Here is a 23,258-nt window from a genome sequence, read left to right as displayed (position 1 = left end):
CCACGCTGCAGATTGGTCCGATATCTCTTACTCCTCGTCAGAAGAAGAGGACGAGCGTTACATAAAGCCATTACATAATTTTCTGGAATTTTCCAAGCTGTTTAAAGGCACAGTCAACTTAGTGTATGTAAACTTCTGACCCACTGGAATTGTGATACAGTGAATTATAAGTGAAATAATCTGGAAACAATTGTTGGAAAAATTACTTGTGTCATGCACAAAGTAGACGTCCTAACCGACTTGCCAAAACTATAGTTTGTTAACAAAAAAATGTGTGGAGTGGTTGAAAAACTAGTTTTAATGACTCCAACCTAAGTGTATGTAAACTTCCGACTTCCACTGTACATACTTACACACAAGCAGAGGCACACATAATGCTTTAGAAGGTGATCTAAGGTGTAGATCAATAGCTAGCATTAAGAGAGCCCACCACACCATATATGCACCTATCTTGAGTAGGGAAGTTCAACACTAACGACAACAAAAAATATAACAACAAAAAAGTATGTTTACCAAAACATATCCAAAGAACCTTCTGAAACTTTCAAATGGTTCCTTTTTTATTTACACCAAATATACAAAAGTATGTGGACACCCCTTCAAATTAGTGGATTCTGCTATTTCAGCCATACCCGTTGCTGACAGGTGCAATCTCCATCGACAAACATTGGCAGTAGAACGGCCTTACTGAAAAGCTCAGTGACTTTCAAATTTCTGCCCTGCTAGAACTTCCCTGGTCAACTGTAAGTGCTGTTATTGTGAAGTGGGACGTCTAGGAGTAACAACGGCTCAGCCGCAAAGTGTTAGGCCACACAAGCTCACAGAATGGGACCGCAGAGTGCTGAAGCGCCTAGAGCATAAAAATCATCTGTCTTCAGTTGCAACACTCACTACTAAGTTCCAAACGTCCAGTGGAAACACGTTCTCTGGAGTGATGAATCACACTTCAGGCAGTCCGAAGGAAGAATCTGGGTTTGGCGGATGCCAGGAGAACGCCACCTGCCCAAATGCATAGTGCCAAGTGTAAAGTTCGATGGAGGAGGAATAATGGTCTGGGGCTGTTTTTCATGGTTCGGGCTAGGCCCCTTAGTTCCAGTGAAAGGAAATCTTAACACTACAGCATACAATTATTATTATTATTTTTGACAATGACATTCTAGACAATGCTGTGCTTCCAACTTTGTGGCCACAGTTTAGGAAAGGCCCTTTCCTCGTTCAGCATGACAATGCCCCTGTGCACAAAGCGAGGTCCATACAGAAATGGTTTGTCGAGATCGGTGTGGAAGAACATGATCGTCCTGCACAGAGCCCTGACCTCAACCCCTCAACATCTTTGGGATGAATTGGAACGCCGACTGCGAGCCAGGCCTAATCGCCCGACCACACTAATGCTCTTGTGGCTGAATGGATGCAAGTTCCCGCAGCAATGTTCCAACATGTAGTGGAAAGCCTTTCCAGAAAAATGGAGGCTGTTATAACAGTAAAGGGGGGACTAACCCCATATATATGCCCATGATTTTGGAATGAGATGTTGGATGAGCAGGTATCCACATACTTTTGCTAATGTAGTATATGTACTGTATCTCTAAAGATGCTTCAGAGAGTCTGTAGTTTAGTGACAGCGGTATAAAAGCTGTTGAGTTGGGTTTTTGCATGGACAGGTGCAGTCTGGGGCCTGAGTCTGGTTCTAGGCCCTGCAGGGCAGGTAAGCAGTGTCAGGCAGCGACCGACCGGCGTCTCCTCTCCTCGGACTGTACAGATTTGACAGGAACAGGAAGAGATGCAGACGATAAAGCCCCTGCTGTGTTTGAAGCCATTCAGATCAGAGCGCACAAAGACACAGTCTCACAGTGCTACAACCATCACCACCCTGTGCCTCGCATGCAAAGGCATAACCCCTCTCCTCAGTCAGACCAGGCCAGGCACGAAGGAAACATCAAGGCGGCAAGGCAAAGCTTGCAGTGATTTGGATTGGACGGTCAGTGGTTCCATTTTTTTCCATTCTCTCTCTCCCTCTCTCTCTCTCTGTTTGTTTATAGTCTATGTCTCTGACAGGAGAGAGCTGATCAGAGGTCTCCTCAACTCATACAGTCCTATTTGGGTTTTAGAGACAATGTTTCACTGGAGGAAAGGAGTCAGTTCAGTCAGTTCAATGTCTCTGCTTTACAAGAACCAGTTGATTAATTAGTTCCCTTTGGCTTATCGTTTTGAGTGACAGTTACCGTGGGAAGGGCTATGGAGTTCAGGTATTGAGCATGAGCTCTCCTTGTCCGGAGCCCCACTCTCCGAACCCTGTCTCTCCGCTGGAGTGGGGTGGGTTGTCTAAGGAGAGGCCCCGCCTCTTCCCAAACACTTGCTCCTGCAGCTCGATGATGTCAATGCGAATGTCAGCCATCATGACCAGGAGGAAGTCAAAGGAGCCGGGAGGTCCCTGGGGAAAGATACGGAGGCTTTAATATCTCTGTCCACACATCAGTGAATTAGATTTCAACCTGTAAAGCATATTGCATGCTTTAGGGTGGATTTATTGTATGCTTGGAATCTGATAATACATAGAATAGATCAACAAGATGACAATGATGATAATGCATTTAAAATACTTCAACGCCTAGCTGGCAAATATAGAGAGCAGACTCACTGGTAGACCTCTGGGACCAGGAGTTCCCCTGTCACCCTAAAGAGAAGAAAACATCCAGAAACGTCCAGTTACATACTTCCAACATTCACACAGACTTCTATAAGAGTCCACATCGGCAGCTCAGAGCTCTCAGAGTGGGGAGAAAAGTGTTGCTGTTAGTGTTCCAGTTAACAGCTTTGAAACGCTTACAGTATAGTTTTAACACATACAGGACACATACAAGCATGTACTAAACACCCACAGACACACGGATAGACTGACCTTCAGTCCATCTCTGCCTGGTGCGCCAGGAGGTCCCTGTTGGAAAAAGGAGAGACAGAAATATGGTTTTAAATGTTTTTAGGAGCTACAGCTCCTTCTATGCAACATTTATTGTAATGATGTATCTCTGCAGCTATGGATGTGTTGAGGTCTGCTTGGACTAATAGGCCCAACAGCATGTTATCGGGGAAGAAATAATAAGATTACCACAGCTCCTCTGCGACCCCTCTTGATGTGCTCCAGGTCAGGCTCGGGGCCCATAGGGCCCATGTCTCCCCGTGGCCCCTGGGGGCCGGTCAGGCCTCTCTCTCCAGGCTCTCCCTTCTCCCCCGGCACTCCTGATTGGCCTGGGATCCAAGAATAAAGGGATGTAAGAGGAACCAAGGAGATGAATATCAGCCAACAAACAGCGGACATAGGCAGTACACAGAGAGATACAGAGAGAGAGAGAGAAAGATTGAGTTAGAAAGATTCAGAGAAAGAGCAGACAGCTCTTACCTGGGACCCCACGGGATCCTGGAGAGCCAGGAGGACCAGGGAGGGCGGGGGTGTCAGGACCTTTCCCCAACCTCCCAGCAGACGGCTTATCACTGCTGTTAGCCAGGCCAGGAGACAACACCTACACACACACAGGTACACACACAGGTAGTATAGTACAACAACCTGTCTCACTATAGTCTCCATTTGGCCAGACTTCCATTGTGAGACATCAAGTCTGGCGAGGCTAGTTTACGGTTAGTGTATCTCTGGTTAGTGTATCTCTGTGTTTGGAACAGCAGTGTAAGTAGGATGTGTAGTAGTTAGTGTTGTGATGTAGATGTACCTGGTTAGGTGACTGAGTGCTGCCCAGCCTCAGTTTGAGCTGCAGCAGGCTGTTCCTCATGTTGACAAAGTCTTGACAGGTGAGGGAGCAGGAGCCAGCACTCATCAGGGTGTCAGACTTCCCTGACGAGCTCACTGACAGAAAGACATAGAGACAAAGAGACTCTCAGAGAGACAGGCTTGTCACAGAGTAAGTAACACTACAGAATAAGTAACACAAAAACAAAGTCTAGTAGTCTATGTTCACCCTCTCAAACACATGTACAGTACTGTACCCTCAGGCTGAAGACACACAGGAAGGTACTAGTGAGCTAAGCCCAGAGGTAATATAGCTGTGGTAGCCAGCCTCATGTAGACAGTAGGACTAAAGTATAGTATTATTCTCAACACCCACGGTTGTGACTGGGTATACAGGAGTGATTGTCCGGTGCCAGGATGTAACCCCTGTGACAGCGACACAGGAAGCTGCCCACGGTGTTCTCGCAGCTGTGGTCACAGACACTGCCGTCAGACTCCACACACTCATCGATGTCTGTGGTGTGGGAGACACAACACCAGTTGTTACTTTACACCTGATTAAGGCTGCATTTAGGCTGCTCTAATCAGAGAGAGGGAGAGAGAGCGGTTGCTCTGATGTAGGATGTTAAATTCAGATTCATACAAAAGAAAACAGTGCTGATTGGCTGATAAACAGGCTGATAAAAAGCTGATTGGCAGATAAACAGGTAGTGGACTTACCTAAACAGTAGGTCTGGTGGTTGCGATGCCTCTCTCGATCAAAGCGGTATCCGGGGTAACAGGTGCAGACAACCCGTCCAAAGTTGTCGGTGCACTGCTGTTCACAGGGGGAGCCAGAACACACATCCACATCTGGAGCAGAGAGAGGGGAGGGATTGGTTCAATAGGGACATGCACAGATAGGATCTTACATGCAAAGCTAACAGCTCCATAATAACCCTGGATGTCCAATAATATTCCTCAAGGGTATTCCTGTGTAATGTTGCCCTCTATTGGTCATGGTGTATCATTGTACAGTATTGCCAATTTATGGAATGACATGCTCTTTCACTTTTGAAACAATTTGCAGTTCAGTAATGGGTTAATTTGGCACTGTAATGTGCATTCTGTCTGTGTACAGGTGCCCAGGTGTAATTACAGGCACTGAGTAAAGTATCTGACTTGAGGTGAGTAGAACTGCTGTATTTCTTTAACCTACTTTCAGGTATGCACTGGCCCATCACGAACCTGAAGCCCTCACAGCATTTCCTCCTGTGGATAAACACACAGACAGACAGTAGCATGAGCCAATAATTCATTTCCCAGCTGCTGTATCCTTCCCTTCACATACTGAACGGATCTACACAGCCACTAAATGTGAAACACCAGAGATATTTTATACAATGACGAGATGGTCTTGTCTACACCCTAACAATGGGAGTTGTTGTCCCAAAGGCGGGAAGGCAGGCAGTCTGCTTTTCTCTCTGCCTATCAGTCTGCTAATCGTGGGCAGATTTTGACAGGAGTAAATCCTCTTCGCTTTGCCTCTTCCTCTCTGGTAACACCCAGCCTGTCAATTGTCTTTAGGACCAAAGCTCCTCATTAGCACCAGATCCCTTACCTCCATCCCCACTTCCTAGCAGCACTAGCCTAGATGGTCAAGAGACAGCTGAACAAAGAGCGTCATCCTCACACACAGCAAGCCAAAACAGCACATGTTACAGGCATTAGGGATGGACCTGCGGAATAGGAAACAATGGAAAGGGATATTGGAATACTCATAGAATCACAGAACCCAAATAACACAGACCCTAGATGAGGAGGGGACACGCACGCACACACACACACACACACACACACACACACACACACACACACACACACACACACACACACACACACACACACACACACACACACACACACACACACACACACACAGGATTTAGCTCCTGCCCCGAAAACTGCACGCTCTTGATGGAGGGAAGTTAGCATGGTACCTCACTGAATGTCCCTCAAGACCACAACTTGCTTTTATTCTTCTCCAACCTCCATGCAACATAACCCTAAATCACTCCTATAAGACCCTCCCCCACTCCCTCTTCTGAATGATAAATAACTTACAAAACTATGGGCCTGGCCAGGGCCTGATTAAAGCCACATGACGGACTGGAGCTTTAATCTGTGGCTCATAGCTGTGTTGTGTTGTGATGGAGAGAGCTGGGGATGGGATGGGACAGTACTGGGGGGCTGCTAGGGGGCTCTGGCCAGGGGCCTGAAGGTCAACTCTCTCCAGGCCTGCCACCTCCTGCCCCTCCAGTCAGTGTGCCAACAGAGGAGAGGGCCAGGCTGGGCTAATGGACAGCAGATGTGGGCCCTGTCTGTCTGGGCCGAAGATGTACAGCCAGCAAGGGGAGGCTATGGCTGGCAGCCTCTGGTGTCTCTGAGTGTCCACTCACAACATCAACACACAACCTCTGCTCTCATAGTCCACTGCTCCACTGCCCTACTCCAAACATCAACAGACAACGTGTCAGTCACAGAGACCTGACCCCACACTGCCCCTGATCTGGGACCTGCAAAAAAAAAGAAAGAAAGCCTTTTGCGAGCTAACTTGACCCCCCCCCCCCCCCCCCTTTCGAGCTCCGACTTTGCTGATAGCTACTTTATTGAGGAAAAATGTACTTACTATGACTGAGATATGTGGTTGTCCCACCTGGCCATCTTAAGATGAATGCACTAACTGTAAGTGGCTCTGGATAAGAGCGTCTGCTAAATGACTCAAATGTCAAATTAAATGCTAGAGGTGTCTCTGATTGATGATACATGGTCTGTATAAACTGCTCAGGTTAATAGTTACACAGTGTGATGACCTGTCTGTTGATGTTTGGGAATGTAGGGGTCTCTGTTGATTAACACTGTTCTCTGATCTTAAAGGGAAAAGACCAAACCACTAAAGCTACATCACTGTCCTCCACAGTGAGATAACCGCTTCTCATGCTCCCCCGCGTGCATGTGTGCGTGTGTGTGTGTGTGCGTGTGTGCGTGTGTGTGTGCGTGTGTCTGGGGCCCAGAGCAGTCAGTAATTGGGTGCATCTTGTTAATGTCAGGAAACAAGGGCAGGGGTTATTAGTGAGAGTGATGTGTGACACTGACAGGACTGTTAAACACAACCTTGAGGAGGAGAGCTCCCAGACCAGGCTCTTCCTTCAGTTCTCTGCACTCTTCACAATACAGACAAACAATAAGGTCAGGTGACTAACAAGGTTAGGAGAGTACGCTCTTAGAAAAAAAAACTTAAAGGGTTAGAGTTTTCTGCTGTCCCCATAGGAAAACCCTTCGAAGAACCCTTTTTGGTTCCAGGTAGAGCACTTTTTGGTTCCAACCTTCCTACAGAGGGTGCTACCTGGAACCAAAAGGTGCTCTACTTGGAACCAAAAAGGGTTATCCTATGGGGACTGCCGAAGAACCCTTTTGGAACCCTTTTTTCTGAGAGAGTATCTTTCTCTACACACAGATTATCAACACTGATGGTCGGATTCTATGGTATTTTGTTGCCCATTCGATTCTTCTGTGTTTCTACATTCTGCATCAACATTCCCTTTGCAAGCATGTTGTCTGTTTAAGTTCCTTCAGAAGATGAGTCCCTGTGTCACCCTGAGGGTATTCCTGCTGTTAGACACTCCTTCTCTTGATGCTCCACACTCTAACATAGTGCCTACAGACCCACCAGCTCTGTCTGACCATGCAAGTCACCCAGCTACGAGTCCATCTTGGGAGCACCATCCCTGGACATCCCTGTCCCTGTGTTCCCCCTGGTTCTCCTTGGTGCTGGTGGTGACCCAGTGACTACCTGCAGAGAGAGGGACGTACCGAGGGCCCACACAGGCTCTACACTACACTGCTGCTGCCAAAAACAGCACAGAGACGCTGGAGGAATAGCAAGACAGGATCCAGAGTACAGGCCAGAGCAGGATCACTTTACACTCCAGATTATGTACTTTAGCAAGGGTCTCCCTCCAGGGAGGAGAGCTCAATGTTATTGTTTTCCATCCAGGCTGGCGTGATTTATTTGTGCGTTCGCAGCAGGAATGCGCTACAAAGACTGGATATTCATTATAGACCCCCCCAAGAATCCACTACAAAGACTGGATATTCATTATAGACCCCCCCAACTGTCTGTAGCCTGGACAGACAGCACTGAGGTTACACAGAGACAGCAGAGCAGAGACCAATCTGGAATGATGCTTTCCATAAACCAGACGGAAGTCACTATGTATTAACAGTTCCACTCACTCAGTACAGGATTGCTCCCTGGACCTCAGATAGTGTTTCTGTTTCTAGATATGGGGAAGATAGCGAACAGGGACAACAGTATCATTAGGTGTCTTGTGACGCAACGTTATGTATCATATTTACTCTGTCAATTCCCAGACTCATCAGAGAGAGAGGGGAGATGACTTAAGGGGGTTGTTATGGCGATGGAGGAGGAAACGCAGCGTGGAGGAAATGAGACAGGGAGATGTTGACAAGTCGAGGAGAGGAGGAGGATGGAGAGAGAGAGAGAAGGAGAGAAAGAAAGAGATGTAGCTTTTATGTCAGTTATGCTTAATGGTCCTTCATGTGGTGCTCTGTGAGTCAGAAACACAGGATGTGGACCTCGGTGGTCACGGACCCCTCGACACTTCAGGACAGGAGAGACAGTGTCTGTGTGTGTTTCTGCTCTTACATATGTCATATTGATGTCTTTGTGTGGGTGTGTGTGTGCTGTGTGCGCTGCAGTTTTTGAATATATGTTATCCTGTTTTTAAGTCTGCCTCTCTGTGTATGGATGATAGTCTGTCTCCGTCTTTGTGTTTAAGTAAAGGCGTCAGTGTGTATAATCGATTAGGGTGTTAGTTTTAAGAGGGTCTGTTGTTTTCTCTGTGTTTCCTCATATAGCAGGGTGTTAGGCTGTTATGTAAAGGTGTGTGTGGGTATGTACGGGTGTTAGTGTATAAGCGTCTTGTTCTTGTGCCGTGTGAGTATACACGTGAAGGTGTTAGTGTATGAGCGTCTTGTTCTTGTGCCGTGTGAGTATACACGTGAAGGTGTTAGTGTATGAGCGTCTTGTTCTTGTGCCGTGTGAGTATACACGTGAAGGTGTTAGTGTATGAGCGTCTTGTTCTTGTGCCGTGTGAGTATACACGTGAAGGTGTTAGTGTATGAGCGTCTTGTTCTTGTGCCGTGTGAGTATACACGTGAAGGTGTTAGTGTGCTGAGATGTGAGCACGTCCTCTCTCTGTTTATTTATCTGTCAGCACACTTCCAGCCTGCGGTCTCTCTGGGGACACATCAGAGTGGGGAAGGCTGTTAGTCAGACAGTGGACTCTTTCACTGAGAGCACAGGAGGTCTGCACCACTTCCACAAGCACAGCCACGCTACAGTTCCCAAACAGAACCAACACTCCTCCGTCACCTCTAACCCACCTCCTACCGCTTCTGTCTTCACAGGTCCTCACTCCATCAACAATGCCTGTTCTAAAACAGCCTATCCCTATTCCCACGGCTGACCTGGTGACACATCAACCATAATGGCTGGAACCGTGCTAGGAAAGACAATGTGAAAATAATATATCAGAGCCAGCCCAGCACAGTATGGTTCGTGTCTGCAAGGTAGTGTGAAAAGGGTAAAACACCCCTCATAAAGCCATTGCCAGTTAATGTTGGGCCAGAGAGTGACACAAATCCTCCCCTCTCTCGCCCCCTATCCCTCTCTGTCACTCTCCCTCTCTCCTTCTCTTTTATGACGCCTCTCATTACAGACCTTAAAGCTCCCAGGTCTATTCCCAGTGCCAACGCCTACCCTCGGTTCCCCCCAGGTAATATGAAGGGCCGCTGGCCTCTGTGACCCTGGGGCCATCTCTGGCCCTTCTGAGCCTCTCACAACCTCAAAAACAAAGACAGACAGACATGTGACCTGGCCTGGAGCCTTACCTGACAGACAGACAGACAGACAGACAGACAGACAGACAGACAGACAGACAGACAGACAGACAGACAGACAGACAGACAGACAGACAGACAGACAGACAGACAGACAGACAGACAGACAGACAGACAGACAGACAGACAGACAGACAGACAGACAGACAGACAGACAGACAGACAGACAGACAGACAGACAGACAGACAGACAGACAGACAGAGACAGAGACAGAGACAGAGACAGAGACAGAGAGAAAGGAAGAAACAGGGGTAAAGGGAGATAGAGGGAGAGTGACAGCAAGAGAAAGAATGGACCCTATGAGGACAATAAAGGGCCTACGAGAGAGATGAAGTCCAGATTACAGGTAATGTAGTGAGAGCAGCCAGTAACTGAGAAGGGAGTCTAAAGCCAAACTAATGATCAAATCAAATCAAACTTTATTTGTCACATGCGCCGATTTCAACAAGTGAATAGAACAAGATACAACAAGATATAACAGACTTTACCGTGAAATGCTTACTTACAAGCCCTTAACCAACAGTGCAGTTCAAGAAGAAGAAAATATTTACCAAGTAGACTAAAATAAAGAGTAATAATAAAAAGTAACACAATGATGGATCTGTCTTAATGACGTGTCTGTGAGTGCTCTACTGCCAGGGAAGGAAACCAGGCTACAGACGGGTCTATTTTAAGGATTCTACACTGAGATCACACCAAAGTCCTTAACCAGGGCTGAAGGTAATGGACTGATAAGACATGAAAGTCTTCCAGAACCTTCCAGGACTCAGAGGGAGACGGCCTGAAGGTGGGAGGGTTGAAATGGCCCCACTGCATGCAGAGATTGTTTGTTGTGTCCGACTGTGACTCCTCATCTTTACCACTGCAAACTTCCTTTATTTCATCTCTCCCTTTTCATTCCTTCACCCCTCCCCCTTTTACAATTCTGTGATATAAAAACATGTACTGTCTATACAGTACACAGCTGCTTCTCTGTGCTGTACTTCAAACAACATGCTGACGATGCCATTACAGACTTTAATCACCTAGTGGAACAGTAATGAATAACAGGCATTGTGTTGGTACAGAGCGCTGTTCAGGTGAATGTTAACTAGAAAAATATGTACAATGATTACTTGATATTTACTGTGGTCCAGCAATAATACCGATCTACACAAATGATTAGACTTCACCATTAAAGACAGGAAATGAACCTCAGGCCTTGTAAAAAAGTGTTTTGTGAGAAACAGAGAAATGGATAATATTTCCCCTGTAATGAAACAGTATTACGGCAGTACTCAGAACAGTGTTGCATTGCTAAGAGAGACACTTATGTCAACTACAAGTGTGAGACAAATGAAACAGTTTCATTTTCCCACAGCTTGATTGCCATTCAAAACACATTGAGGAAGAAATGCCAAATATAAAAAAGTATACTAGTTAGAATAGGATGGAATTCCTAGATGCAATTTAGGAGTTCACTATGTGTTTAGGGTGAATGAGCTGTCCTGATGTGCTCTTGGCAAGAGAAGACATGTCTCTGTGAACCTTTTATAACCTAAGCTTGTACCATTGGGTGGATGTGGTGGGATATTTCACTCCTCATTTCGTGGCTAACGTGCTGGTTGCTGTGGTGTAGTGAGTCTGATGAGGCCTTGGCTGAAGATAGTAACCCTGTCAGAACCTTATTGGAGCACAGTGTGGGGTTCAGACCTGACTGGATAAACACACACACACACACACGTGCGCATCTGGTCCTCGTTACTACTTCGGAGCCTATTGCTCCGGACCTAAATCACTTCGTCTCTATGTGTTTCCTGACATGACTTGTTTTTGCACCTAAACTCTCAGTTGATTGTTGATCACCTTAGTGTCAGTGATTGACTGACAGACAGGGCTTACCAGGGTAGGTATGATGTATGTGTTATAGAGTCACATGTTTTATGGCTTGTAAGGGGAGACCTCTCAGTGCCCTGGCCAGCGAATCACAGGGCTTAGTAGAGTTCAGCTCTGTACCCCGGCCATACACACACACACACACACACACACACACACACACACACACACACACACACACACACACACACACACACACACACACACACACACACACACACACACACACACACACACACACACACACACACACTCTGTGTGGACATTGCAGGTCTGCTTCCTCTGACCTGCTTTAATGATAAAACCAGAGCACATAAGAGAGACAGGACTGTGAGAGCTTGGTTCAGTATGTTCTGATTCTCTCCGCCCCCTCTCTCCTTTCTCCCCCCTCGCTCCTGTGCTGCCTCCCTCTTTATTCTTCCACAGTGAGCTCAGGGGCCGTGGGATAGGATGGTTTCCAGTCCTTACAGCAGGCAGCCACGTGTACTACAACTATGTTGTTAGAGAGAGCGAGAGAGAGAGAGAGAGAGAGAGAGAGAGAGTGGTACGGTTCCACCACATCAACTGGACTACGGGGCACCAATTGCAGCAGAATACAGAGGTTCATAAAAGCCAGAGCTCTGACCTATAGAGCTTCCCGCCCTCCTGTGATTTCTCCTTCCTGGTCCTTTTTATACACCTTGATGTGGTTGTGCAGGCAAGCCTTGGAAAACCTTTTCCCCTCCCTCACTCTCCTCCTTCTCTCCTCCTGTTCCCCCTGCCATGCGTGTCACAGACAGTTTACAGCCGGCTGGCCTGTCGACATGTAGGGACTGTAGGGGAGAGCAGAGCGGTGAGGGATTGAGTATGGAGCCCACAGAGAGAACACTACATAGGTGAGAACCAAGTCTAATGCAGTAAATCCACAAGGAAACAAATAAAGAGAGAGAGATGAGAGGGAGCGTAACACTCAGGAGGTAGTAGCTACAGTACGTAGTACATACGCTCTGGGCCTGCATGCACTCCAGGCATCTCCTGCACTATCAGCTGTCAGAGCCTAGGACACATGCACACACGCAAACTCAACTGAACTGAACTCAACTGCAAACTCAACACACATTATCACTCAGAGAAAGAGGAAAGGAGAGGAGACGAGGGGAATGCAGCCAGTGTGAGTAGCCTGAGTGTTGTTCACTCTGGCCTGGAGGTCCCAGCCAGACTCTCCATCTCCCTGCTCAGTGTTATCTCAGGGTTTAATGGATGAAACTCTACACATCTCTCTGAGGGACAATGACATCCGAGACCCTCTCCCTGGCATCATCATCAACCCCTATCCCTGAGGAGGGAGTAATGTGTGAGAAGGCCTGAGCCTGGACTCTCTCTCCCTGTCAAATCTTCAGCCTTCCAGACGAAGGCAGAGTCACAGTTAAAAGAGAAAAGCTGTGTCGTGTAGACGGGCAGATTGTGACCAGGCATGGAGCGGAGTCTGTCTTACTAATGAACACAGACCACTTGAAAGCCAAGCGGTTGACACACAGGGGAAAGGGGTTGCTCAGACTAGGCATTTCAAATCAAATCAAATTGTATTTGTCACATACACATGGTTAGCAGATGTTAATGTGAGTGTAGCAAAATGCTTGTGCTTCTAGTTCCGACAATACAGTAATAACCAACGAGTAATCTAACCTAACAATTTCACAACAACTACCTTATACACACAAGTGTAAAGGAATGAATAAGAATATGTACATAAAAAATATATATGAATGAGTGATGGCCGAACAGCATAGGCAAGATGCAGTAGATGGTATAGAGTACAGTATATACATATGAGATTAATAATGTAGGGTATGAAAACATATGAAAGTGGCATTGTTTAAAGTGGCTAGTGATACATTTATTACATCAAGATGGCAAGATGCAGTAGATGGCATAGAGTACAGTATATACATATGTATGAGATGAGTAATGTAGAGTATGTAAACATTATCTGAAGTGGCATTGTTTAAAGTGGCTAGTGATACATTTATTACATCAATTTTTCCATAATTAAAGTAGCTGGAGTTGAGTCAGTATGTTGGCAGCAGCCACTCAATGTTAGTGATGGCTGTTTAACAGTCTGATGGCCTTGAAATATAAGCTGTTTTTCAGTCTCTCGGTCCCTGCTTTGATGCACCTGTACTGACCTCGCCTTCTGAATGATAGCGGGGTGAACAGGTGGTTGTTGTCTTTGATGATCTTTTTGGCCTTCCTGTGACATCGGGTGGTGTAGGTGTCCTGGAGGGCAGGTAGTTTTCCCCTGGTGGTGCGTTGTGCAGACCTCACTACCCTCTGGAAAGCCTTCCGGTTATGGGCGGAGCAGTTGGCGTACCAGGCGGTGATACAGCCCGACAGGATGCTTTCGATTGTGCATCTGTAAAAGTCTCTGAGTGCTTTTGGTGACAAGCCAAATTTCTTCAGCCTCCTGAGGTTGAAGAGGCGCTGCTGTGCCTTCTTCACCACGATGTCTGTGTGGGTGGACCATTTCAGTTTGTCTGTGATGTGTACGCCGAGGAACTTAAAACTTTCTACCCTCTCCACTACTGTCCCGTCGATGTGGATAGGGGGGTGCTCCCTCTGCTGTTTCCTAAAGTCCACGATCATCTCCTTTGTTTTGTTGACGTTGAGTGTGAGGGCCCACTCCGAGGGCCCTCACCTCCTCCCTGTAGGCTGTCTCGTTGTTGTTGGTAATCAAGCCTACCACTGTAATGTTGTCTGCAAACTTGATGATTGAGTTGGAGGCGTGCATGTCCACGCAGTCGTGGGTGAACAGGGAGTAAAGGAGAGGGCTGAGAACGCACCCTTGTGGGGCCCCAGTGTTGAGGATCAGCGGGGTGGAGATGTTGTTACCTACCCTCACCACCTGGGGGTGGCCCGCCAGGAGGTACAGGACCCAGTTGCACAGGACGGGGTCGAGAACCAGGGTCTCGAGCTTGATGATGAGTTTGGAGGGTACTATGGTGTTAAATGCTGAGCTGTAGTCGATGAACAGCATTCTCACGTAGGTATTCCTCTTGTCCAGATGGGTTAGGGCAGTGTGCAGTGTGATTGCGATTGCGTCGTCTGTGGACCCATTGGGGCGGTAAGCAAATTGGAGTGGGTCTAGGGTGTCAGGTAGGGTGGAGGTGGTGTGGTCCTTGACTAGTCTCTCAAAGCACTTCATGATGACGGAAGTGAGTGCTACGGGGCGGTAGTCGTTTAGCTCAGTTACCTTAGCTTTCTTGGGAACAGGAACAATGGTGGCCCTCTTGAAGCATGTGGGAACAGCAGACTGGGATAAGGATGGATTAAATATGTCCGTAAATACACCAGCCAGCTGGTCTGCGCATGCTCTGAGGACGCGGCTGGGGATGCCGTCTGGGCCTGCAGCCTTGCGAGCTTTTAAATGTTTTACTCACGTCGGCTGCAGTGAAGGAGAACCCGCAGGTTTTGGTAGCGGGCCGTGTCAGTGGCACTGTATTGTCCTCAAAGTGAGCAAAGAAGTTATTTAGTCTGTCAGGGAGCAAGACATTGTGGTCGCGCGGGGCTGGTTTTCCTTTTATAGTCCGTGACTGTAGACCCTGCCACATATCTATCGTGTCTGAGCCGTTGAATTGCGACTCTACTTAGTCTCTACTTAGTCTCTATACTGATGCTTAGCTTGTTTAATTGCGTTGCGGAGGGAATAGCTACACTGTTTGTATTCAGTCATGTTTCTGGTCACCTTGCCCTGATTAAAAGCAGTTGTTCGTGATTTCAGTTTTGCGTGATTTCAGTTTTGCATCAACCCACGGTTTCTGGTTTGGGAATGTTTTAATACACGCTATGGGTACGACATCGCCGATGCACTTGCTAATAAACACACTCACCAAATCAGCATATTCATCAATGTTGTTGTTCGACGCAGTGCGGAACATATCCCAGTTCAATGTGATCGAAGCAATCTTGAAGCGTGGAATCCGATTGGTCGGACCAGCGTTGGACAGACGTGAGTGTGGGAGCTTCCTGTTTTAGTTTCTGTCTATAGGCTGGGAGTAACAAAATGGAGTCGTGGTCAGCTTTTCCGAAAGGAGGGCGGGGAAGGGCCTTATATGCGTTGCGGAAGTTAGAATAACAATGATATAGGGTTTTGCCAGCCCTGGTTGTGCAATCAATATGCTGATAGAATTTAGGGAGCCTTGTTTTCAGATTAGCCTTGTTAAAATCCCCAGCTACAAAAAAATGCAACCTCAGTTTACATAGAGTCAAAAAAAAATAATTCAGGGCCGTCGATGTGTCACATGTTTTATGGCTTGTAAAGGGGAGACCTCTCAGTGCCCTGGCCAGCGAATCACAGGGGGGCTTAGTAGAGTTCAGCTCTGCTTGGGGGGGAATATACACAACTGTGATTATGATCGAAGAGAATTCTCTAGGTAGATAATGCAGTCGGCATTTGATTGTGAGGAATTCTAAGTCAGGTGAACAGAATGACTTGAGTTCCTGTATGTTGTTATGATCACACCACATCTCGTTAATCATAAGGCATACACCCCCGCCCTTCTTCTTACCAGAAAGATGTTTGTTTCTGTCGGCGCAAAGCGTGAAGAAACCAGCTGGCTGTACCGACTCCGATAGCGTGTCTCGAGTGAGTCATGTTTCCGTGAAACAAAGAACTTTACAGTCTCTGATGTCTCTCTGGAAGGCAACCCTTGCTCAGATTTTGTCTACCTTGTTGTCAAGAGCCTGGACATTGGTGAGTAGTAAACTCGGGAGCGGTGCTCGATGTGCCCGTCTCCGGAGCCAGACCGCTCCGTCTGTCGGAAGTCGGAGCCGACAGAGATGGTGGAACCCTGGTCACAGAGGCATATGATTGGGTACAGAGCTCACCCTGTATATTGAGTTAAGACTGGGGTTTACAGAGGAAATCAAGTGGTCGGGCAGGAATGAACTGAATATTATGTCAATTCTTGTGATTTCTTCGAGAGGTTTGATGAGTGTGTGGCAGGCAGGCCCAGTGAATGACTGAGTTCACAACAGTTCACTTCAGAGTATCCCCACTCAGGCCCAGACATGACAAGATGGATGGGACATTTAGAAAAAATCATGTTCATAAGTGATTCAAGAGAGAAATGATCATATCTTGGAACCCAGCAAGAACATTTCACTGATGCCAATGCAGCCCAAAGCCGTTTTGACTAATTCGGTAGATATGTCTGGAAGCAAACTAGAGAAACATGAACAGTAACCACATTATCATCCACAGTTTTTATGCGAGTAAAGTCTCCAAGTGGGCTGTCATGTGCCTTTTACTGAGGAGTGGCTTCCGTCTGGCCACTCTACCATAAAGGCCTGATTGGTAGAGTGCTGCAGAGATTGTTGTCCTTTTCATCTACACAGAGGAACTCTGGAGCTCTGTCAGAGTGACCATCAGGTTTTTGGTCACCTCCCTGACCAAGGCTCTTCTCCCCCAATTGCTCAGTTTGGCAAGCTCTAGGAAGAGTTTTGGTGGTTCCAAACTTCTTCCATTTAAGAATCATGGAAGCCACATGATCTCAGAGAGAGAGAGAGAGAGAGAGAGAGAGAGAGAGAGAGAGAGAGAGAGAGAGAGACAGAGAGAGACAGAGAGAGACAGAGAGAGACAGAGAGAGACAGAGAGAGACAGAGAGAGACAGAGAGAGACCGAGAGAGAGAGAGACCGAGAGAGACCGAGAGAGAGGGAGAGAGAGACCGAGAGAGAGAGAGAGAGAGAGAGAGAGAGAGAGAGAGAGAGAGAGAGAGAGAGAGAGAGAGAGAGAGAGAGAGAGAGAGAGAGAGAGAGAGAGAGAGAGAGAGAGAGAGAGAGAGAGACAGACAGACAGACAGACAGACAGACAGACAGACAGACAGACAGACAGACAGACAGACAGACAGACAGACAGACAGACAGACAGACAGACAGACAGACAGACAGACAGACAGACAGACAGACAGACAGACAGACAGACAGACAGACAGACAGACAAGGCAAGAAGGGCATTCTATATCAAAAGGAACATATATTTCAACATACCAATTAGGATTTGGCTAAAAATACTTGAATCAGTCATAGAGCCCATTGCCCTTTATGGCTGTGAGGTCTGGGGTCCGCTCACCAACCAAGACTTCACAAAATGGGACAAACACCAAATTGAGACTCTGCACGCAGATTTCTGCAAAAATATCCTCCGTGTACAACGTAGAACACCAAATAATGCATGCAGAGCAGAATTACGCCGATACCCACTAATTATCAAAATCCAGAAAAGAGCCGTTAAATTCTAGAACCACCTAAAAGGAAGCGATTCCCAAACCTTCCACAACAAAGCCATCACCTACAGAGAGATGAACCTGGAGAAGAGTCCCCTAAGCAAGCTGGTCCTGGGGCTCTGTTCACAAACACAAACACAACCTACAGAGCCCCAGGACAGCAGCACAATTAGACCCAACCAAATCATGAGAAAACAAAAAGATAATTACTTGACACATTGGAAAGAATTAACAAAAAAACAGAGCAAACTAGAATGCTATTCGGCTCTACACAGAGAGTACACAGCAGCAGAATACCTGACCACTGTGACTGACCCAAAATTAAGGAAAGCTTTGACTATGTACAGACTCAGTGAGCATAGCCTTGCTATTGAGAAAGGCCGCCGTAGGCAGACATGGCTCTCAAGAGAAGACAGGCTATGTGCTCACTGCCCACAAAATGAGGTGGAAACTGAGCTGCACTTCCTAACCTCCTGCCCAATGTATGACCATATTAGAGAGACATATTTCCCTCAGATTACACAGATCCACAAAGAATTCGAAAACAAATCCAATTTTGAAAAACTCCCATATCTACTGGGTGAAATTCCACAGTGTGCCATCACAGCAGCAAGATTTGTGACCTGTTGCCACGAGAAAAGGGCAACCAGTGAAGAACACACACCATTGTAAATACAACCCATATCTATGCTTATTTATTTTATCTTGTGTCCTTTACCATTTGTACATTGTTAAAACACTGTATATATATATGACATTTGTAATGTCTTTATTGTTTTGAAACTTCTGTATGTGTGATGTTTACTGTTAATTTTTATTGTTTATTTCACTTTATATATTATCTACCTCACTTGCTTTGGCAATGTTAACACATGTTTCCCATGCCAATAAAGCCCTTGAATTGAATTGAATTGAGAGAGAGAGAGAGAGAGAAAAAATACATCTCATTGGCTCTTTGTTTCTAGTGGCTGTGTGGGTTTGCTGCCCAGTGTAATTGTGCTAACCCCAACCACAGAGACATGGGAAAGCCTGCAGGCTGCCAGGACTCACTGAGCTATATGGTTAACTCACTCTGCTTGCACGGTTAGGCAGACCAGACAGAATCATTTTCATGCATGGCCATCCTCAAAATGCTATTTTACAGCCTGAGGAAGTCCTTACCACGCTTCCCTGGGAGACATGGCAGGAAAAACTAGAAAACTAGCTAAAACTCCACCACCACCACACACATCTCGTCTGGACCCAAGAATCAAATGAGACAACTTCTATTGCTGTGGTATAACCTTGACAGTACACAGATCATATGCTTCGGACTTAAACCAGATCTGCAGACTGGGGGATTCTCGTGTGTGTGTGTGTGTGTGTGTGTGTGTGTGTGTGTGTGTGTGTGTGTGTGTGTGTGTGTGTGTGTGTGTGTGTGTGTGTGTGTGTGTGTGTGTGTGTTTGCGTGCATGCGTGCGTGCGTGTGTGTGTGTGTACATTCCGTGTTGGTAGATGGGGATTTTTTTTGAACGGACCACCCTATTTCGTCTCGTCACTCTATCGGCATCGAACACATCGCCCTCCCTAGGAGAGGGGGTGACCTTGACAATTTATTGTTAAAATGATGGACCATCTGGATCTTTCATTTAAAGGCCCTCGCTCCCTTCAGTCTCAACATAGAGTTTGATCTGAAGCCATTCCTGTGATTGTGTTTTTGTTATCCATTGTAAATAAAGTGTTTGTAGGCCTATATCATGTAGCCTAATTGTATCTATGATCGTATGTTATCCATTCATGCTTTTTTACATGTTCTATTGATATTTGAAAAATTGTCCAATGAAATCATGCCACACCCAGCCATAATTACAGACACCTGTGTGTGGTCTTTGAAACAATATCAATTAGTGACCCACAGTGTTTGTCATTAAACCCTGATGAAGACAGCTTGGCTGTCGAAACGTTGCTATTAAATTATTTCATCTGAGCTCCTAGAGCAGCATTCCCCAAACGTGGTCCTGGGGACCCCAAGGGGTGCACGTTTTGGGTTTTGCCATAACACTACACAGCTGATTCAAATGATCAATGCTTGATTATTAGTTGATTATTTGAATCAGCTGTGTAGTGTTGAGGCTAAAACCAAAATGTGCACCCCTTGGGGTCCAGAGGACCGAGTTTGGGAAAGCCTGTCCTGGAGTGTGCGGCTCTCCTTTTCTTTTTAAAGGATGGGACACTCTTACCTGAGACAGGTGCCATCCGTGCCCCTTGCTGTAATACAGGGGTACTCCACTGTCACTACCTTGTTTTCTGGACACTCCTCCCTTTACAAAGCCACGAGAAAGGAGATGAGAGATAAGTGTATTGGTAACAATGTTGTTACTATAGTAATAGGAGTGGTATTAAAGAGAAAGGCACTCAATTAAATTGGCAGTTATTTCATAGTGGAAATTTTGTGGAAATGTCCTTTCAAAGCAGTTCCCAAGCATTATGGCTACTGTAGTACATCATGCTACAATACATAATCACAATTCTATGGCAGCAACTATTGTATGTGAAGCAGTGAGAACATTTCAAAATGAAAGTAATAAAGAAAACAGATTGTGCCGTGCAGTGGTCAGCACATGATTGCAAGAGAAACGTTTGTTAAATAACCCCGCAAAGAGGTGCATTTATCATCAGGCTTTGGATGATTTAAAGCAGGTGTGTAGTGCTAATACAAAAACAAAAATGTGCACCCCCTCTGGGTCGCCAGGACCAGGATTAAGAAACACAATAACTCGTTTGAAAATACAGATGTCTGTCACAAAGACATTTTCTTGGCAAAGTAAAGTAAAATAATAATATCATGAAATCGTTTACAACTGGAATGCTGATCTAAGAGGTAATAGCACAGAATTAAATGATCATTTCTGAGCAAAATTAGATGATCCAAAGTTATTCTGGTCTATACTTTGCCCACTTCATTCAAACTATTGTATGTAGGCTATGAACTCCCTCTCCCTGGTCCAGACCTTTCTATGTGCACCTTAATAACCTATGTCACGCTATGGGCAGAATTTACAGTTGGCATTGAGTGATTCCGATAACTACTCCTCTGTATTTGCGTGATCTCATTCAATATTCCAATCGCATCACAACAGCCTTTTACTTGCGGACGCACGGATCATTGGATAGGTAGGCTTGATGAGTTGAGCAACGTGGTGGTCTTTCTTTGACTGATTGTCGACGTTTTTCACAATCAAAGTATTGTTTTTATTGTTTATCACACATTAATATTAAATTCAGTTACGTTTCGGTCTAAATAGCACACTCATCACCATGTCCAACTGGATAGCAAGTTACTGGGCAGTTTTATTAACTCCCTACCAATCGTTCACTTGAATTTACATGCACTTTTCTTAAGCTTTGATCAGGTGTCCTATATTTTATTTAATTTTCTGATAGGAAATAACAGACTGATATCTACAACGTTCCCTCACAAATGCGCGGACTACCAACTTACCCTGAAGTGAGCACTGCAAATCTTGTTTTTATTGAAGAACTGGCACCACAATCCCAAATAAAAACAACGCAGATGGCACCAAATGGTAAGAGTGTTGCAGCGCAAAGCTGGCCCATGTCCCTGGCGAGCTCCGTGACAGCCTTGTTAATATTTTCTTGGTGCCTCGAAAACGAAGACTGTGCACTACTGCAAAACAGCTATATGTTTTAATTTATCAATGTCGCACACGTACTGATTTAAAGCTAACATCAGTTATAATTATACTCAGAGGTCAAACACGTGAGACCCTGCACATTAATTACTACACTCAAAACTTCCTCGCGGTACTGTAGTGCGTCAGAGTCCTGTCCCAACTGTTGCGCACTGAATCAGACCCCCTCGAGCGATTCTGGACGAGTTTATAGACAGACATGCGCCGTGATGAGTGCGATTCCTCTCACTAATCCCCAGCGGAATTACATTCCTGTATTCCTGTTTTTTTTAAACTGACTTTGACGAAAAGGAAACATTTAAGACACAGTTGAAAATACCTCTGTCGTCCTCTTGTGGAACGAACTCTCACCCAGAATAATTTCTCTAATTCCACATGCGTCTCTCTCTCATCCTCTCCTCCCTACACATTAGTGCATTCATTTAATTTGATTTAGGAAATACATATGAGGGGGAAGAGGTCAATATTCTATGTAAAGAACAGAACCAATTTAGAGGAAACCGTTTAACTGATTGTTTCTTATTCTCCTCTCACCCTCTCTTTCATCAAGGATAAACTGTAGCATAACACATTTCCTGATTGCTGAAATTAACTTTCCCATTTAAATTCACCCTATAAATTGTTGATATAGGCCCACTCTTTAATCAATGTCCAGAAGATTATTGTTTAGACTTTCTACTCATGTTCATCTGCATGTCATATGCACTATTTGCATACTGAAGTTATATGAAGTCCAATAAAGTCTTAAAAACATCATATCTTTTTTTATCATAATCGTGAAAAATACAAGCCTGTATTTGTAAAATATTTCTGTAATTCTAAATCAAAGCTGAATTAACAAGATAACTCTTCAGTTGCTCAGGCCCTAAAGCTGACACGGTATTCCTAATTAGATTTTATTGCTTTAAATTCAATCTTCCTAAAACAGAGAAGCTGTTGTCACTGAAGGAACTTTGTAGGGGACATCTTTAATATGTTTACACAACACAAGCTACTTTATTATTTTCAGATTCAGTGAGTAAAATATGATATAATCACACATTTAAATAACTGGTAGACACATTTGATTGCTCGTTAAGTAAATCATCAACTGTTGACATTCCCTTGACAAATAATTTAGGAGATGCAATGCAATATTACCATATTTGTCTGTATGAGGGAAATGTTGTGCTTCATTTTTTTGTGCTGCAGTGCTAGGATTGTTCTGGAATCTGGACAGTTTGCAAGGAGAGTGACTTGCATAGTTGAGCTCTGCCTCTGAAGAGGGTAAGGGTTAACCACACTGACAGGGCAAAGCAGACCACCAGTCACCCCAGTGGTCAGCCTAAAGTGCCAATGGTCAGTCAGTGTCAGTGGTGATGTTATGTAATGCTGTGTTCAGTTGACTTCTGTCCAGCCTCTCTGTATCTTTTCCTCTAGTGGATTTGTTGGCCACCAGTCAATTGCAACAGATGGTTTTATTCACCACAAACGAATCTGTCCTTCAGACTCCACTCCCACTTGCCTAACGCACTGAATGAAACTGCTTCCCTAGTCTCCTTTTGTTACGTTCCCACTAGAATCAAATAAATGTAGAAAATATATAAAGAAGCATTATTAAAGAACCGCAGAGAAAAGCGATGGTATAAACTGCAGTCTCTAGTTCATTATGATGACCACAGAGTCCATGCCTACTCATGTTCCCACGGAATGGAGCTCCTCTCTTGGTTTACTTTGGTTTTGGGTT

General features: G+C 45.5%; 1 protein-coding gene across 2 annotated transcripts; it reads right to left on the bottom strand.

The window, feature by feature from the left end:
• Window positions 1–280: 280 nt before the first annotated feature.
• LOC109873365 (collagen and calcium-binding EGF domain-containing protein 1) lies at window positions 281–21,855 on the bottom strand. 2 transcript variants are annotated; one of them, XM_031814037.1, is made up of 11 exons: window positions 21,322–21,855; window positions 20,060–20,140; window positions 4,938–4,990; window positions 4,460–4,591; window positions 4,116–4,253; window positions 3,723–3,856; window positions 3,398–3,518; window positions 3,107–3,246; window positions 2,900–2,935; window positions 2,639–2,674; window positions 281–2,431 (listed from the first exon to the last, which is right to left on the bottom strand). In XM_031814037.1, the coding sequence occupies exons 1-11, from the start codon at window positions 21,435–21,437 to the stop codon at window positions 2,243–2,245; spliced, it is 1,176 nt and encodes a 391-aa protein (XP_031669897.1). In that variant the 5' UTR covers window positions 21,438–21,855; the 3' UTR covers window positions 281–2,242. The 2 variants fall into 2 exon arrangements, with proteins under 2 accessions (XP_031669897.1, XP_031669907.1); XM_031814047.1 differs by lacking the exon at window positions 20,060–20,140 and having other exon boundaries at window positions 21,322–21,778.
• Between the last annotated feature and the right edge of the window lie 1,403 nt (window positions 21,856–23,258).

This window comes from Oncorhynchus kisutch, linkage group LG3 (assembly GCF_002021735.2).
Source record: "Oncorhynchus kisutch isolate 150728-3 linkage group LG3, Okis_V2, whole genome shotgun sequence".
Taxonomy (NCBI): domain Eukaryota; kingdom Metazoa; phylum Chordata; class Actinopteri; order Salmoniformes; family Salmonidae; genus Oncorhynchus; species Oncorhynchus kisutch.
Note: the sequence above shows the minus strand (reverse complement) of the source record. Positions and strands in the feature narration are given on the sequence as shown.